General features: G+C 47.9%; 1 protein-coding gene across 1 annotated transcript; it reads right to left on the bottom strand.

The window, feature by feature from the left end:
* Nucleotides 1-464: 464 nt before the first annotated feature.
* LOC144179049 (acetylcholinesterase-like) lies at nt 465-16,734 on the bottom strand. Its single transcript, XM_077707227.1, has 3 exons — nt 16,356-16,734; nt 3,916-5,424; nt 465-1,548 (listed from the first exon to the last, which is right to left on the bottom strand). The coding sequence occupies exons 2-3, from the start codon at nt 5,412-5,414 to the stop codon at nt 1,401-1,403; spliced, it is 1,647 nt and encodes a 548-aa protein (XP_077563353.1). The 5' UTR covers nt 5,415-5,424; nt 16,356-16,734; the 3' UTR covers nt 465-1,400.
* Between the last annotated feature and the right edge of the window lie 895 nt (nt 16,735-17,629).

The following is a 17,629-nucleotide window of genomic DNA, read 5'->3' as shown; positions in this document are numbered from 1 at the left end:
ACACTTATACATTGCAGGCTTCGCCCCTCCCCAGGTTTCACGTTAGTGGAGATGGCCAGGGATTTTTTTTTTTTCCTTACAGAATTTCATAAACTGGAATATGACCAATTCAACCTTCGAATAGAACCTACAAGACAAACTCGCAGCTCCATAATTACGGCTAGAATTCGCTAGTTTAGCTCAAATTGGTAGAGTTCGGGTGAAAACTGTTTTTGCGTGGTTCCGCCCCCCCCCCCCCTCTCTCTGTCGGTCAATTTGTCTATCTGTTTGTAGGTGTGTACGGACGCCCACCGCCATACCGTCTGCCTCCCCAAAGGATAAGAAAATTGGCTAAAAGCACTAATATTAGAGTCAAGCGCATCTATCTGGAATGAGTGTGATGTGCGTACTATGGATGACTATGTCACGATTGCAAAGGCACATGGTAAAGCAAGTACAAAGTACACGTGGTAAAGCATGCAGGTACACGTTTAATTGATAAATTTGACGCATACAAAGCACATTGTAGTAGAAAACAAGTTCATGGGGGCCTGGTAACCTCTTATTTCAGACTGAAAAGAAAGAACCCAATATCAACCACATGGCAACCGCTATGCCCGAGACATTTGAAGCATTTCCCGTTACATTTCTCATGACATTTTTCCGTTACGCCTTTACTAATACCCAATTGTTACTTTTGTTTCCCACCATTTCGTGCTTGCAAAACACTTTGTTAATGTCAACCAGGTGTGTTTAGCGCGGCCCGGGGACGGTATCGGCGCACCCCGATCGACGTAATTCTGGTGCAGCTACCTGAGTCGAAGCTTGACGTGCAAAATAATTGTTGCATCATGAATTTTAGGGGCGAAGCACCTTAGGTGGTCGGGCTGTCGGCGTCTCCTGTCGTATATTTATGTCGTCACGGCAAATAAAGTTGTCAAACGACGGTAAAAAAAAACCAGTGAATAATGAATGAATCCGGCTAAAAAGAGACTAACATGATTTACACTAATTTGAAATAGTGGGACAATCAGGATTTCATAGCATTAATAACATAAATGTTAAATTCCGTCTGGGAATATGTTTCGAACGCCAGGTTTTCTCCTGTAAAGCACGCTTCTTAGCATGCCGCGGCGTGTGACACGAAGTCAAGTTTCGGCCAGTCTCGTTTAAAGCCGGTCCAACGCACGAGAGGGCGCCACCGCTTCAGCGAGAGCGCGATTGTTCCTCCCACCCGCGCTTCTTCGGCGCCCAATCAGCGCTCGCCGTGTGGCAAGGGAGAGACCTACAATCTTTGGCTACACTTGTACACTGCATGCTTCGCCCCTCTTCAGGTGTCACGTGGCCAAGGTTTTTTTGTTAATTGTTATAGAACGACCTGTCAAGAAAATTTATTCCTAAAGCAGGGGAGGCTGAAGTTCTCATTCATAAGGCAGGACTCTGTTCAAAAAATCGCATGAAGTTTGCCGAAGATGCTTTGCAAGAACAGCAGGGCCTTCACGAATGAGCAGGTATTGCCCATCTTTGTCGAACTTTGGCCATTTCGTTCCGTTGATTACTTGTGGAACTCTGCAATATAGAGAACAGCACATTAGTTTCGTTCCAACCCCTAAAGAATGTCAACGAGAATGTACAGAGCGAGACAGAGAAAAAGTTTGCGCCCTGGTCACCCAAAACAAGTCGCGATTAAAGGGGAGGGCAGATGAGGTATTCGGCGGAAAGTCGTCACAGCCTTCCCTTTCCAATAGTACCCCGCTGACCACGGGGCTCCTAAGCAGTTTAAAATAACGTGTCAAACGGCGTCTCAATGCGTTCCCAGTATCTCGAAAATAGGCTTAGTAGACATATGCGATTGCAAAATGTTTACGGTAAATAGTATACATACGTAAAAACGTAATGACAATTGCACCGAGTATTTTAGAATTCTAGGGGAAGTAGGGAAATTATTTTATAGAAACTTATTTAAAGATAAGCGTCTCTTCGTTAAAAGGGGACGAGCCTGTGTAGCTCTGGCTGCACGCGCGACCCGTCCTACCAGCTGTCACTGATCCCTCCCTCCCTCGGGTCACAGCTGAGGACTGCAGGTTTCCGCAGCTCAACGGTTACATTGCGTGCAGGAGGGAGATTTGTATTTTGCGCCTTAAATGCCACGGAAACTAAACGTTGCGCTCGAGAGAAGAGATCAGACATTTTTACGCGATTTAAGTATTTCTGATTTTTCTGAAAATATTTACATATTGTTTCGTTGTGATATTTCATTCATGTTGTGACAGCTTGTGAATCTTTACAAAATCGTACAGAGGCGCTTTGGTGGCCCGCAAGAAATGTTCAGTTCATTGGAAGGAGAACACGGGAGCTGTGCTGTTCCGTACTGTCGGCGATATGCACAGGGCGCTCAGCCGACAATCGTTCAACTGCATATGCTAAATGGAAAAATAACGGGTAACTTGAGTGTATTGATGCCTGTCGAAATAATCACGACGTAGTATTTCCTTCTTGGGCTACATAAACGCTGACATTTCTATGTCTGTCTGTCAGGGTCACAAGTGGATCTGCTTTCTGACGGTTCACTGACCAACTGAAAATCAGCGCCACTAGTCACCGAGCAGTGATTACCCGCCCCGACACACCTCAGTTACACTATTGGCCACCCATCACGGCAGGTGACTCACGGGTTAATAAGGGTGGATAAGGCACCACTAAGCGATGACCCAAAATCACTAGTGACGCAGAGGTGACTCTTGATCTAACCATGGGTTATGGATGGGCCACTGGTGGGTCACGCCGCCTCAGAATCGGTAGCCTCCTGGTTACTCGCAACCCACCAACTGGTAGTGACGCACCGTTGATCCATTTGTGAACATCTGGCGGGTCATATAAGGACCTCCTCACCCAGGGGTGGGCCACGTCACCCTTGAGTGGGTCACTCACCAGTATCTTGCGGCCATCAAATTTCTAGCGATTCACTGGTTACCCACACGAGAGTGATGCGCGGGGTCAGCCGTGCGTGACTGGGTCTACAAATATCCAGTGAGTCACTGCTGATCCATCAGTGACGCATTCGTCCCGCATCGGTGGATCACTCGTAGATGACAAACGAGAGATTCGTGACCAGTAAATTACTAATGGCTCACCGGTAATCCCCTCGTGACCCACCTATGGATCACACATGCGTAACCACTGGATATATCACCCATTAATTAGCCACGCTAACTACCGCCTTCAGCGAGTATAAATGGTAACAGCGAAAATGCGGCTAAAGCGAACATGCACAGATAGTGATCGCGCTGCTGCTTTGTATAGTGTTGTGGCACGAGTCCACGTTTCAGATTCACTCCTAGCGGCACGTGAGTCTCGAAATTCGTGTTGAAATACACAAGTAAATATGTACGCGGATGTGACTCCGGCGTCCACGATTGCACGTATACCTCCTCACCTGCACACCTTTTGCAGATTATCATCCGAAGGCACAACACTTGCCAATTTCAACGGCGCCAACATAGGCCAAGTGTGTGTTTTCGAACAAGGGGGCCAAAGGGCACGCGTTCGCCACCTTACTACCTACAGTTGGGACCTAGACTCCGCAGTTGAAGTGGTTGTCCGTTTACCGCACGGACCGTGCCGCCTTTTTATTCACATGATACCTTGTTTTTGCCTGTTTATTTTCGTTAAGGCCCTTATTCTTCATTTTTTATTATTGTATTCATTATTTTCACTGCAGTTAATGTCGGCATGCCCATCGAGCCCATCTCTATGACGTGGGGCCGTGAGGACGGTCTATACGGAAGGGCCAGCAGGGCTTCAGGAGGGATAAGCTGGCCACAGCGTATTTATAGCGCCTTCGTGTGGGGCGTCAAAGGGAACACAGCCTTTCGATTCAGTGGGGTCGTCCACTGCTTTGTTTTGCGAGAACTCAAGTAAGGTATTGGTTCTCACCCTGTGTGGCTGAACGTCGAGATGACGTGTACCAAGTTCTCCGTTGCCTTCACGTCGGACTCGGACGGCTTGACGCCCATGCTTAGCGCAGACCCAAGGGTGAAGAAGATGTCGTCGGCATGCGTGGGACGCATCCACTCCTGCCACCCGAGGAAAGAAAGTTTGTGCGAGAAGAGGAACGCGTACACTGACGTGTGCTGACGAGAAGACAACAACTTCGCAAAGCCCAGAGTGGGACACAGAAACAGGAGGTCACCCAAAAGGTCGGAGGCTGCGTACGCCACCTCCGTGCCGTTCCCAAGGTTGATGTGGTCGAAGTAGTGCTCGATGATTTCCTCCGGCTCAGCCCTCGTGATTGCTGTCAAAATGGCTGTGAGAAACAGGTCTACCTGGCACTTTGTGAGCAGGTTGATGTCGTTCAGTCGTTGCAACTTAGTAAGCAAGTAATAAACGAAGAAATCGCCCTCCGCTGCGCATACGCTCACTAGCACCTCGCGAGCGTTCGGTGCTACACGCTCGAGCAGAACTCCTGGCTTCTCTGGCAGAAACTCCTCCCCAGCGACAGGAAAAAATCCGTCGAGTTTTGTTGGGTTAAAGCTCTCGGTCGCCTTTAAAATGTCCCTGTAGTTCTTGGACCTCAGGCAGGCCACGAAATCTTTCATGCTGAGATTTCGCGAACCGTTCTCCCGTTTGTCGCAGGTGAAGTACGTCACGATGGCACGCGCCTTGCGGGCTGACCGCGCTTTGTCCATTTTGAGCTGATTGCTAAAGGCACTACCGCTTTGCATGACGGCACGCCGAAAAAGACCCTCGCTTTTAGGCGATATTAGGTGAATGCCGACGGAGATGGATCCAGCGCTCTCACCCATAATTGTTACCTTGTCGGCGTCGCCGCCGAAAGCATTGGCATTGTCCCTGACCCAGCGCAGAGCGAGCAGTTGGTCGTAGAGACCCATGTTTCCTGGCGCATCTTCCACGCCCATGTACAGGAATCCCAAAGCCCCAAGTCGGTACGCGGCAACAACTACAACCAGGTCACCCCGTGCCGCCAGCTCTGAGGGATCGAAGATCTTCATAGATATTCCCCCGAAGGTGAAGCCGCCACCATGGATGTACACGACGATGGGCTTGAGGTCCGCGTCGTTACCAGCTGGTGCGAACACGTTTAGAAAGAGGCAATCTTCTGACATGGCATCGGCCTCCGTTACTTGGAAATAAGCGTTGACATGGGCGGGACTCTGGGGACAGAGGGGCGGCAACGCGGTCGTGTTTAGGACTCCTTCCCAGGGCTTTTTAGGTACCGGTTTCTTGAAACGAAGCTCTCCGATCGGCGGCTCGGCGAAGGGTATTCCCAAAAAGGCGTTCACGGAGCCCGTTGTCGTCGTCCGAACGATTCCTCTTATGGTTCCGCTTGTTGTGGTTACGACTTGTCCAGAGGTATCGGCCATGATCGCAGCCAGACGCGTGGCAGCAACAATGATCACGAGTATGATCGACATTTTGGAGCGACTGGAAAAAGGAAACAAATGTAAAGAATTTAACGACCAGCATTATCCAAACGTCGCGATAATGCACCGACTCGGTATTACAAAGAGACACACACAGAGAAGGCTCTTCATTGAAAAAGCAGAGAGTTTTGCCGGCGTTTGCGATCACCTACATGCTTCTCTGGTAGGCGTCGGTGATGTAGAGAAAACAGGTCCTCAAAAGAGGTGGCAGAAAAAAAAAACCACTGGTGTGGCTTGACGTGCTTGACGGACAACGTTTCAGATTGTGCCACAGAAGTCACACTTTTAAAATAAAAAACAAACCTCTTAGAGCCTGACGCTGCTTTGAGAGTCCCCCTACCCCCAAAATTATTTTGAATGAAATACTAACCACGTTTCTGCAAAAAATTCCTCAACACCCACAATTTCTTGCTTTTTACTTCGGCAATTGAACTCGTACAAGTCTTACATGCGTTCTCTTACGACGCTGCATGCAGGAACAACACAATTCGAACATTCTAAAATATGATTTGCTATTGTACCGGCCCTTAATCTAGGCGCTCAATATATTCAACAGCGTATCGACAGCGTATCGATGGCGAACGCTCACCTGCGATGCCTGTTTTTCATGCAGATTGTCGTCTGGGCAGGTGTTCCGACAGTCTTCCGCACGGAGCCTCACTGCACCGGCGACCACAGCGCCCAATCGACTTGCCACTACCGCCCATCACTGACAGCCCCCTTCATGACCGCTGCATCGCCAAACTGCCTCCTGTTCTGCCCCGCCTACTGCACTCCCTGAAGTCACGTGGTTCCCACGTCACCAACCCGACACCGGCGCCACACCGTTACCATAAAAGCACCAGCGTCACCCGTGGCCCCTCCAGTGGGCTCGGCAACAGCGTATCGATGGCGAACGCTCACCTGCGATGCCTGTTTTTCATGCAGGTAACAAACCGCTTCTCCATATTTGCCAAGCCTACAGGGCATTATGCGTTGATAGTGTTGTCGAGCCCACGGTATTGCATTGATGCCCTTTATCATTACTGCTACTGCTTACTAAACCTGTTGTTGCTCTCCGGAGACAGAAGAAAACCCAGGCCCTACTACCCGTTCATCCTCCACCCAAACAGATGGCGACGTACTGTCAGCCCTTGATGAAGTTCGATCATCCCTCCTAAAAGAAATGAAAAGCATTCAAACTACACTGTCCCAGTATGATAAAACTTTTGAAAACATGAACGAAAGGCTTGCCGAAATTGAAGCAGACTGTGCGAACGTAGCCACATTTAAAACAGACGTCGAGGAAATCCGTTCCATCGCTGTACAAAATTCCGAACAAATCGCTGAACTAGCTTGCAGTATGGACGATTTTAACGATAGAGCCCGACGAAATAACCTTATCTTTTATGGACACAAAGATTCCGGACGCGAAACGTGGGCCCAATCCGAGGCTTTAATTATAGATCACTGCAAGGCTGCCCTCAATCTGACTGTAACCCACGTGATATTGAACGCGCACACCGACTGGGAACTTTCCATCCTAGCAACGATAGGCCCATAATTGTAAAGTTCACGCATTTCAAAGATAAAGACCTTATTTTAGCGAACGCAAAAAAACTAAAAAATTCTACATACAGCATTTCACAAGATTACTCCCCCAACACCCGTCTGATACAAAAACGACTGATCGAATTTGGGAAAGCCCAGTCCCGACCTTATAAGCTCGCATACCGTAAATTAACCATCGATGAGGTGACTTACATTTTTGACCCGACTACACAAACTGTGCTCCCACGTGCACCATAGCTACCAACTAAAGCCCATGTTCAATCGAAAAACTTTCTATCAGTTATTTATACTAACTTAGGAGCCTATTGCCTAAACGCGATTCCCTGCACAGTCTCATCCAGGCTACCGAATGTAAATTAGTAGTACTAACCGAAACATGGTTGAATTCATCTATCTTCGACTCAGAGTTGCTTCTTATGCTTACTGATTTTGATATTTTCCGCTGTGATCGCCAAAACAAACGGGGGGGGGTGGGGTCTTAATCGCTGCTCACCACAGTTTGCAATGCTGCGCGGTAGACTTTCCTTCTTGCCTTGAAATTATCTTCATCCGCTGCAAAGCTGCAGCCCCACCCATTATAATTGGCGTCTGCTACCGCCCCCCTGACTCCGATTCCTCTTTTAAGTGCGAATGCACTTTATAAGCGACCCCAAACCTTCCACCGCCGGCGGCGGCGGCGGCGGCGGCGGCGTCCGCAGTCCTCCTCTCCCTAGCAACGGCATGGAGCGGAGAGGAGCGTCGGTAGCAACGGCGCAGTGACGTCACTCACCACGTGACGACACGCCCCTCACCACTCCTCGCGGCGCGACGGCGTGCGCGCGCGCGTCCCTCTCCCTTCCCCGCGCCGTGACGTCACACACTCCACCCCTCTCCCCGGCAGCTGCCGTGCGCCGCTGCGTGTCACTTTCCCTCCCCGCGCCGTGACGTCACGCACCCGCACCTCCTCTCCCCTCGCTCGGCTGCAGCTGCCGTGCGCCGCTGCGCGCGTCCCTCTCCCCTTGCGCTCGCCTCCTCTCTCAGCCACCTGGCTCGGTGCGCTCGGCGCGGCGTGCCCCCCTATAGGGTGTCCCAGCTATCATGCACCAAGATTTAAAAAAAGAGTAAAGGCGTAACTCGAAAGAAACCAGGTGCATAATGTTTGCAGTACTGTGAAGAAGCGCACAGTATTTTTTTCTTTAATGCGACTTAATTAACGAATTGTAATTAATTATCTAACTCGAGAAATACTGTCCTAATCACTAAAGTGTCAATGAGGCACTTGTAGGTAACCACGAGGGGCATCTAACTGCGCTATTTTCAGCGATGAACTAATTGCGTACACATTTATTCTGACTGATAAAGGAAACCCGCGAAATATGAAAAATACCACGTGACGGCGCCTCCGCGCGCACCGTAAAGCAACGCCATCAAACAGGCTGCCTCTGAGTTAGCCAGAATGAAATAGACAAAAGAAAGAAAGAAGAAATCGCGACCGAGTTTGTTCCTTATCTGCACACGCGTCCCGCGAATCTTGCTGCTGCTGCTCCTTCCATGCATGCTATTATCAAGGTGATGCGCTGTGTCTTCGGGCGGGTAACACACGAAGCAGTTGCTTTCAATCAGCTTTGTTTGGGGACGCTGCTTTACAATGCGCGTGTAAGCGTCGTCACGTGGTATTTTTCATATTTCGCGGGTTTCCGTTATCAGTCAGAATAAATGAGTACGCAATTAGTTCGTCGCTGTAAATAGCGCAGTTAGATGCCCCTCGTGGTTACCTACAAGTGCCTCATTGACACTTTAGTGATTAGGACAGTATTTCTCGAGTTAGATAATTAATTACAATTAATTAATTAAGTCTCATTAACGAGAAAATTACTCTCCGATTCTTCACAGTACTGCAAACATTATGCACTAGGTTTTCTTCGAGTTACGCAATTTCTCTTTTTTTAAAATCCTGGTGCATGATAGCTGGGACACCCTGTATATGCAGCGATAAACTGCCAGACCAGCCCTGTATGGGTCAGTGATTCTGTGACAAGTGCGAACTGACTTTCTAATGGGACAAAAAGTGCAAATGTGTTATCGATTACTTTTATTTTCATATTTTTTTCCCTTTCCCACTCTCCCCCATCCCCTTCAGGGTCTTATGACCTCCTCCAATAAACAGCCAATCAATCAATCAACTCCGTGGGTCGGCTCGCGCGCGCTCTCTCGCTAGTCTCCTGGCTCGCTCTGCTCCAGTTTAGACCGTTCGCTGGCTGGGCGCCTCTCAAGGCGATGTCAGAATTACTACGCCGTGTACTCTCGGCGCAAGAAATGCATTCGCACTTCCTCACGATTCCCTTCGGGGAGGCGGGGGCAATTTTTTATTGGCAACTTTAATGATGCTCTCCAAATGGCAACTTCAGATTCGGACGGTTCCCCTCTCCTGCTATTCGGAGACTTCAACTTTCCCTCAATAAATTGGTCCAACTTAGCATTAACAACTTCAAAAAATAATATTGAAAGTGACTTTGTACATACTTGCCTAATGTTCAATTTATCCCAAGTGATAACATTCCCTACACGAACAACCCATAATTCAACAAGCTTGCTAGATTTACTCCTAACGTCCGAACCTGATAAAATTTCGTCGGTTTCTAATCTAACCGGTATAAGCGATCACTCAGTCATTCATGCGAGTTTCCAATACAACTTACCGAACCCCCCCAAAATTAAGAAAAGAATAACCCTATACGACAAAGCCGATTATGAAAGTATGAATAACGAACTTTCCTCTTTCTGCGATTGGTTTCTTATAGATTTCTGGAAACGGTCTGTTGACGAAAACTGGGAGCTTTTTAAAGAGAAAATGCAGCAATTAATGAACACCTATATTCCTACCATCACCATTACAGAACGCCCTACTTCTCCGTGGTACAACAACGCATTAAAACGCCTTAACAACAAAAAGAAGAGACATTTCCGCTCGGCTAAGGCGTCGAATTCCAAGCAAGCATGGGAAAAGTATCGTAATACTGAAAAACTTTACGAATCCATGATTTCAAATGCTAAACGAACGTTCTTCTCGTCTACCCTCCCAGACATGATACGCACTAACCCCAAACAGTTCTGGAAGGCCATTAACCCCACTCATACGAAACCTATCTCGTTATGCGATCCACAAAATGTTACAATACCGGAGTCCTATGTCGCAGAAACACTAAATTCTACATTTTGTTCTGTCTTTACTGATGAACCCGAAGATATACTTCCTTGTGCTTCCACCCATGATTTCCCTGTTATGCCTAACGTCATCTTCGAAGCTCACGGCATCATTAAAGTGATCGAGTCATTAAAACTGACGTCATCAGCTGGTATTGACTGCATAAATCCTAAAGTTCTGATAAACACTAAACATTTTTCTGCTGTTATATTGTCTCATATCTTTCAGCAATCACTGTCATCTGGAGGGGTGCCACGAGACTGCAAGGTCGGCAAGATCATTCCAATTCCCAAGAAAGGTCCGTCATCCTCACCCTCCAGCTACCGTCCAATACCACTAATATGCATATGCTGTAAACTTATGGAACATATTATCTACTCTCAAACCGTCAAATTTCTTTCGTCTGTAAATTTTTTCCACCCCAGTCAGCACAGTTTTCAGAAAGGCCTCTCATGTGACACCCAACTCGCGCTTTTTATTAACGATATCAGCTCATGTCTTGATCACAATATTCCTGTTGACGCTCTCTTTCTAGATTTCGAAAAAGCTTTTGATAAGGTACCCCATAAACGACTCTTTCTAAAACTTTCGCGCTTAAACCTTGACCCTGCCGTTTTAAACTGGATCCAAAATTTTCTTTCAAGCCGTGAACAGTTCGTTTGTGCCAACCAGACATCATCATCCCGTTGTCAAGTAGTCTCAGGCGTGCCCCAGGGTACGGTCCTCGGTCCCCTCCTGTTCTTAATTTATATAAACGACCTGCCTAATAATATATGCCTAATAATAATAATATTCGCAGATGACTGCGTCATTTATCGCCCAATTAATGACCCTAATGACTCCTGCATTCTCCAAAACGATCTATTAACAATTGAAACATGGTGCAGGAATTGGCTAATGACTCTGAAAATTAACAAAACGTCTGTCGTTTCTTTTCATCGTAGGAAACATTACCCGGCTCCAACATACTTTCTTTTCGGCTCTAAGTTATCCCCCGTGGACTCCTATAGGTATTTAGGTATAAACATAACTCCCGATCTTAATTGGACACCCCACATAATAAATATCTGTAACGAAGCAAATAAAGTTCTTGGCTACCTCAGACGAAACGTACGCCTTTCCCCTCCTCCTGTAAAACGTTTAGCCTACCTAACATTAGTACGCCCGAAACTCGAATACGCTTGCGCCGTCTGGGACCCGCACCAATCCAATCTATCTATAATGTTGGAATCTATTCAGAATAGGGCAGCAAGGTTTATTTACTCTGATTATTCACATCACTCAAGTGTCACTAATCTGAAAAGCCAAGCACAACTTCAGAATCTAGAATTGCGACGCAAGGCCGCTAGACTAACCCTTTTTCACAAATTCTTTCATTCATCGTCTGACGCATCCAGTATCATGCCCGCACATCGAATCTCTTCTCGTACTAGCCACCGCAACACTGTTTATCCTGCGCATGCCCGAACAACTGCCCACCTTCGCTCGTTTTTTGTTCAAACAGCAAAGGATTGGAATGATCTTCCACCCGACGTCGTGCACCACTCAAGCCCGGTTCTGTTCAAAACCCACGTTGAAAGAAATTTGTACCACAGCCCACCCCTCATGTAACACCCCGTACTGGGGCATTTGAGGTATAATAAAAAATAAATAAATAAATCTTGGTGCCAAGTAGGTCACTCATTCTAATAACACATGTTCAACGGTTTTTACTGAAGAAACGTTGTCGCAGTACGGGTTGGTTGTCAGTTCGAGGCGAAAAAGGCAACTGTTGGTGTAGACCGAATTCTGTCGCAGGCGATGATATAATGTCTCTAGGCTACGAGGGAGCTGTCTCGGAAGTTTTCATTTCAATTCCTGGTCAATCGCGTGTAAAAAGACTTCTTTATTCGGTTGGTTACACCATAGCCGGTTTCTTTCAGTTACTGGAAAGCGATGCGGCAAAACACTGCACACAACTTTACATTATTTCCTGTGGTTAAGGCACATACGGGCCGCTTTGTTGCTTTTTTATTTCCAATAATACCACAATGGCCAGGTATCCATTTCCATTTTATACTGTTTCCAGCAATGCAAGCGAGGTTGTGAAGGTAGACGTCGGAGGCTCCGGTATGGTGGGCGGAAGACCTGCTCTTTCCTGACAAAACTTGCATAGCTGCCTTGGAGTCTGTAAAAATTCTCCAGTGATGCCGCTCGTGGTGTAGGATGTAGACAATTGCTTCTTTGAGTGCATACAGCTCAGCCGCTGTAGATGACGTTGCTCGCTCCAGACAAAATGAAAACATGTTACCAGTAAGTGGCACGTACTATCCAGGTGAAGAGCTTTGCGGGGAGGACGATGCATCCGTAAATATTTGAGTTCTAGCCGAATGCGTTTTATGCATGTATTCTAGCACGATATGCAGTATTTCTGTCCAGGGCATTGTCTTCTTGGGGCCAATTCCAGGGATGCGACACTGAATTTGTAAGGGAGTAACGTTCCAAGGAGGTATAAGGGGAGACGTTATATGTTTGGTCTTGGAATTAACAGGGACATACTGCAAACTGCTTGGGCAAATCCAGATCTCGAGCAGCTTGAGGTTGCAATACTAAAAAATTGATTTCCAGAGAGAAGCCGATGCCTGAGGTGCACACGGGAGTCTCCTGTTTCCTAATAACGTCAAAAGGCAAACAACGTGCTTGTGCAAGGTTTCCGACGCTCTAATATCCCTTCGGAAGCCCAAGGCAGATGCGTAAATTGTCGTTCCTTGCTGCCTCAAGACTCTTCTCGCTTGTGTCTGATATTCGTTGTAGGATAACGAGGCTGTTCTTCAGCCAACCATCCACACAGCTGTTGTGCAGCATAACCATTGAATGGTAATCACTGCCCCAGCGTAAGCCCGCAATACATTCCTAAACCGGAGTTTCCGAAGAAATGTGGGCCCGTAACTGTTTAACCTCGGGTGACCAGGTGAAGTTGCGATCTATTAAAATTTCAACATATCCTTGAACTAGTGCATATGAGAGTGCGCGGCTGCCTAGAATCAGTGGATAACAATCTATGTTTTTTTCGTGCAAAGGCCATGGCTACGCTCTTATCGGGGGACTGTTGAAGGCCACGACATGCGAGGTAGCTAGATATGTTATAGTGGGCTTTCTGGAGGCGCTGCTGTGTAGATCATCGAGGACGTGAGGCACACCAGATAAAGATGTCACCTGCAGATAGCGTGATCTTCACTCCACGCGGCAAGAGTCGCTTAAGTTCGGCATTAGAATTTTTTCACTCTTCCCTAAAAAACACGTAAAATATTCTCGCTTTCTAAATATGTAGACTTTCCTGATTCATCTGACTTGCGTTACAGCTCTGCTTTTGTAATAAAGGATCCCTGTTACATCAAATTAAAATGGAGCTCATTGTTTTACATAGACAAAAATGGGCTTGGGATTCCACGCACTCAAAGAATAATGGGAGAGTCCTTGTCGCACACACAAGGAACGGCTGCTGCTGGACGGCACCAGTTCCTTAGGCCTGCTTGTGGTCTGGCCTGGCTGTCGAGGCACGGACTAATCAAGCCACATCTACTTGGCCCTTGTGACGCAGCAATGCTCTTACTCATGGTAATCATCCACCAGCACATACGGGCCGGACCGCTACCACATCCTGGTCACACCCATGGAAAACCGAAGACGTGCCTACACCAAGGCATATGCAATGCATAATTGGGGCAAATTTAGAAAGAACATGGCCACTTGCGTTGAGGATCCGGAAGCCAAATTCCTGGAAGCTGTCTTGTGCAGCCCCGACAAGGCTACGTTAACGGGGCAGGTGCCGCGCAGCGCACGACTCCACTGGAACTGGTGAGGCTGAACGCACGCCGCAACCAGCTACAGCGGAGAGCCAGAAGACTGGACAGCCCACAACGAGGTGGATGGTGAACGCAGGTGGAGATCCAAGCAGCGCCGAACGCGATGTTGAGGGACACTTTGCTCCACGATGGTCCCCTGAAGAGACCCAGTTGCTCCACGATGGTCCCCTGAAGAGACCCAGCCGAGGAGTGATGCATCTTCAAAGCCTCGTCACGACCTTAAAGGGACAGACAACCGATTTTTGTCGAGTATGTATTCTCTATCCCAAATGAAAGAGCATCACTTAAAGCACCTTAACGGGAAACGGCCTTGCTGATAACGCCCTAGAACGTTTTAATCGAAATCGAAATTTTTAGATCTACGAACCGTATGTGTCCCCCCAAAATAATGCTGGCAACCATGACATATAGCGCGGCAACTTACTTTTGTTTGTATGCGAAATGAAAAACGACGTTTAAAAACTTGTCCCCAGCTAAAAAAAGTGCGAATCGCAGGCTTTCTTATTTCTTTAGGTGTTTTTTTTTTTAATTCAGCAGTCTATCTTGCACGAATGCGCCATCTGTTGGGATAGACGATAGATAGAATCGGGCTACACGTTGTGGTGGTCGGAAGTTCGATTCTCCCCGGGCACAGCTTTTTGTTAAGCTGCCGTTGGCGTACTTGGAAACTGAAATCAAATATTTTGGCAGAACAAACGCCCCTGACTCAGGCAGAATCGTCAAAGCTCCTTCGCTGGGTCTGTTTACTGAACGCTGCCGTTGATTCTGGGCACGGAGGCTCGGTTAGCCACACTGAGAGCCACCCAGCGACGGCGGGTGGCGTGTCTTAAAGTTTTTCAAAAGTAATGTTTAAAAATGCATACGCAATTGAAACTTATAAAAATAGTCGCGTTAAAAGGTTTTTGATAAGTAAATAAACGTTTCAGCAGTTACAATAGCTGGTAGGTTTGCAGGTCACGTGACCGGGACACATATTGTAGTGTCAACTTTCGACACTGCGACCCGCCACCCTACCGTTTTAAGAAAGTTTGCTGCCAAATTAAAATTATTTCTGCCAATTTATTTATAAATTGCTTGTGGTTACCGGGCTATATAAAACGCTGGCTTTCATGTGAGCTAGAGAACATATACGCGACAAAAATCGGTTGTCCGTCCCTTTAAGTTACGAGCAGGCGAGTGGTGCTGGCGGCCACCAACTCAGTCGGCATCTCAGAGGGGACTCGCTGACTTGATGTAGCCCGCCAGTCCGCTAGAGCAGCCCAAGCCCCAAGTCAAGCCACCGTGTCTTTGCCAGACATGTGGCCTCACGCCCATTGTGAGCAACGGGTGACGTCCATTTGCACGAGTGAACTGACGTTGCGAGAACTGCAAGCTGGTCTTCATCGCTGTCCAAGACGGCTGGGTTCCGCGGCCGTTGACGGGGTGACGTACCAGATGTTGCGCTATCTTTAACTCTCCCAAGTGGCTCCACATCTGCAACTATTTTATTGGGTAAGACCTGAAACACTCCCGCCATCGTGTCTCATTGGACTAAACTCCGGGTAAGTCGCTGTCGCAGCCCGGATCCTACAGGCCTGTATGGCTGATCTCTGATGCTGCGAAGTCGATGGAGGCCACCTCCCTGGACCACCTGGGGTGGACTGTGGACTGACGCTGTGTCCTCCGGGAACAACAAAGTGGCTTCAGGTGCCACCCTCATACGACTGACTCGCTGGGGGACGTCGTGTTTGTGCTGGAGCAGGCGCGACAGGAGAAGGAGGCGTCGCGCCTAACTGGACATGAGGTCGGCCTTCCACTCCGTTCCTCACGGCGTCATTCTGAAGACCATTCACGCCATGGACGACACAAACAACCTTGATCTCTACATACGGGTATTCCTGGTGGACCGTACTCCTCAGATCAAGGTTGGGTGAGCCACCAGAGTCACCCTAGATTGCTTTATCTGGGGTGCCCCAGTCGTTAAAATGCAGGGTTCGAGCTCCATCTACCGGAAGAATTAAAGCACGTTGTTTAATTGTGAGTATATTTTTTTAATTACGCGTCAGTGAGCTCAAAGACGCATTAGTTTCTAATACTAGGGCGTTTACTTAGTTGAATGTAACCGCTGTGTTGCTGCGGTAACCTCTTTGTTGTTATCCCAACAATGATGTTTAGGAAAACCAAGCAATTATCTGGTGCAGTTTAAGCTCGGTTTAACGCCGTTTAACTACAGGTGGCCAGCATGAAGGTTCCGCGCTAACAGTACCGATAACAGCTTTAACAAAAACGCAATATTGAAATCGTTTTAAATAAATGCCAGCGTTGTGACCTGACCACATCTCACAAACTGTAAGTGTTGCAATGGAAACTTACTTGAGTCGTCGTTGGCCGTTGAGATAACGTCCGGATGGAGCGAGACACGGCAATTGCCGCTTAGAAAAACTCTATTTACCCGGCGACACGGGCAACAAAGATGCGAACTCCTGCGCACCAAGGAGACTAGTGCGCATAGTACCTCACTCATGCTGTGGCGTCGTACCCAGCCGCTGTTGTTGACAGACTTTAAACAAGTCGGGTAATAAAATGACTGCGGTAGGGGTAAAAGTGGAGTCTATAAATTTTATCGAGAAAACCAAAGGGGAGGACGAAGGAGCGGCCATTGCCTAGAAGTGTTAACTTGACAGAATAATGGCTGAGGATGAGGTGAGGAAGTCAAGTTGCGTGCACACCCCGAAGGCGTCCCCAGGAAGCACTTGCAGCCATGACTACAGATAAGCACAAGGTTACCTCGCTAAGTTGCGCCCTTGGCGTGACGACGTGCGTGGCAAGTATAAGGCCGGCCCTCGGCCTTATCATCCATCCCCTGGGCGAGTTCTGTGCACAGAATAAAAAATGCGGCAGGAAGGCTGAGTACCAGAAGTCATCTCTGTGCCATGTTCCTTTTTCCAAAGCGCATAAGCTCCCTACGCGGTAAATTGAGCTACAGCGATGCGTATTAGCACGGTGCCACTCACCTGACGCGCTCGGAGTCTCTAAACTTGATATCCAGAATGAAGTAATTCTTTCCGACCTTAAGATGACATGGCTAAACCTTTGACTTGGCTAATGGAAACGAGACGCCAAAGCTGCACTTCAGCGCCCAAGAGAAGGATAAAGTCGTGATGAATAGCTTGAGACACAGGTTATCTCAAAATGATGGTAAATAATATAAAGGACAATATAAAACTGTGAAAGACACTCATGTGCCGTGCTCCTAACCATCCTTGCCTATTGAATACTGCTTTGACCTGCTGTTAGAAAGGGGGCAACATTGAAAAAGCTCGTTCGGTGCACTATACCCGTATGCCATCAGTGGTTGGCCTTAACTGCACCGAGAAAGCAGTTAGGGGGAGCAAGCAACTCTCAGTGCTGCCACTAGCCAGACTATACTTGTGATTGATTTGATCGGTTGTGGGATTTAACGCGCCGACGCAACGCAGGCGTTGAGGCGCGCCGCAGTGGAGGGCTCCGGATTAAATTTGTCCACCTGGGGATCTTTAAAGTGCGCCGAAATCTCGTTCACGGGGGCGTTTTTGCTTTCCGCTCCCATCAGAAAAGCGGCCACCGCGGTCGGGAATCGAACCCGCGACTTCGTGCTCAGCAGCGCA

The sequence above is a fragment of the Haemaphysalis longicornis genome, unplaced genomic scaffold (assembly GCF_048455015.1).
Source record: "Haemaphysalis longicornis isolate Haplotype H1 unplaced genomic scaffold, Haemaphysalis longicornis Haplotype H1 scaffold_4, whole genome shotgun sequence".
Taxonomy (NCBI): domain Eukaryota; kingdom Metazoa; phylum Arthropoda; class Arachnida; order Ixodida; family Ixodidae; genus Haemaphysalis; species Haemaphysalis longicornis.
The sequence above is the reverse complement of the archived record's forward strand: the minus strand, read 5'-3'. Positions and strand labels throughout refer to the sequence as shown.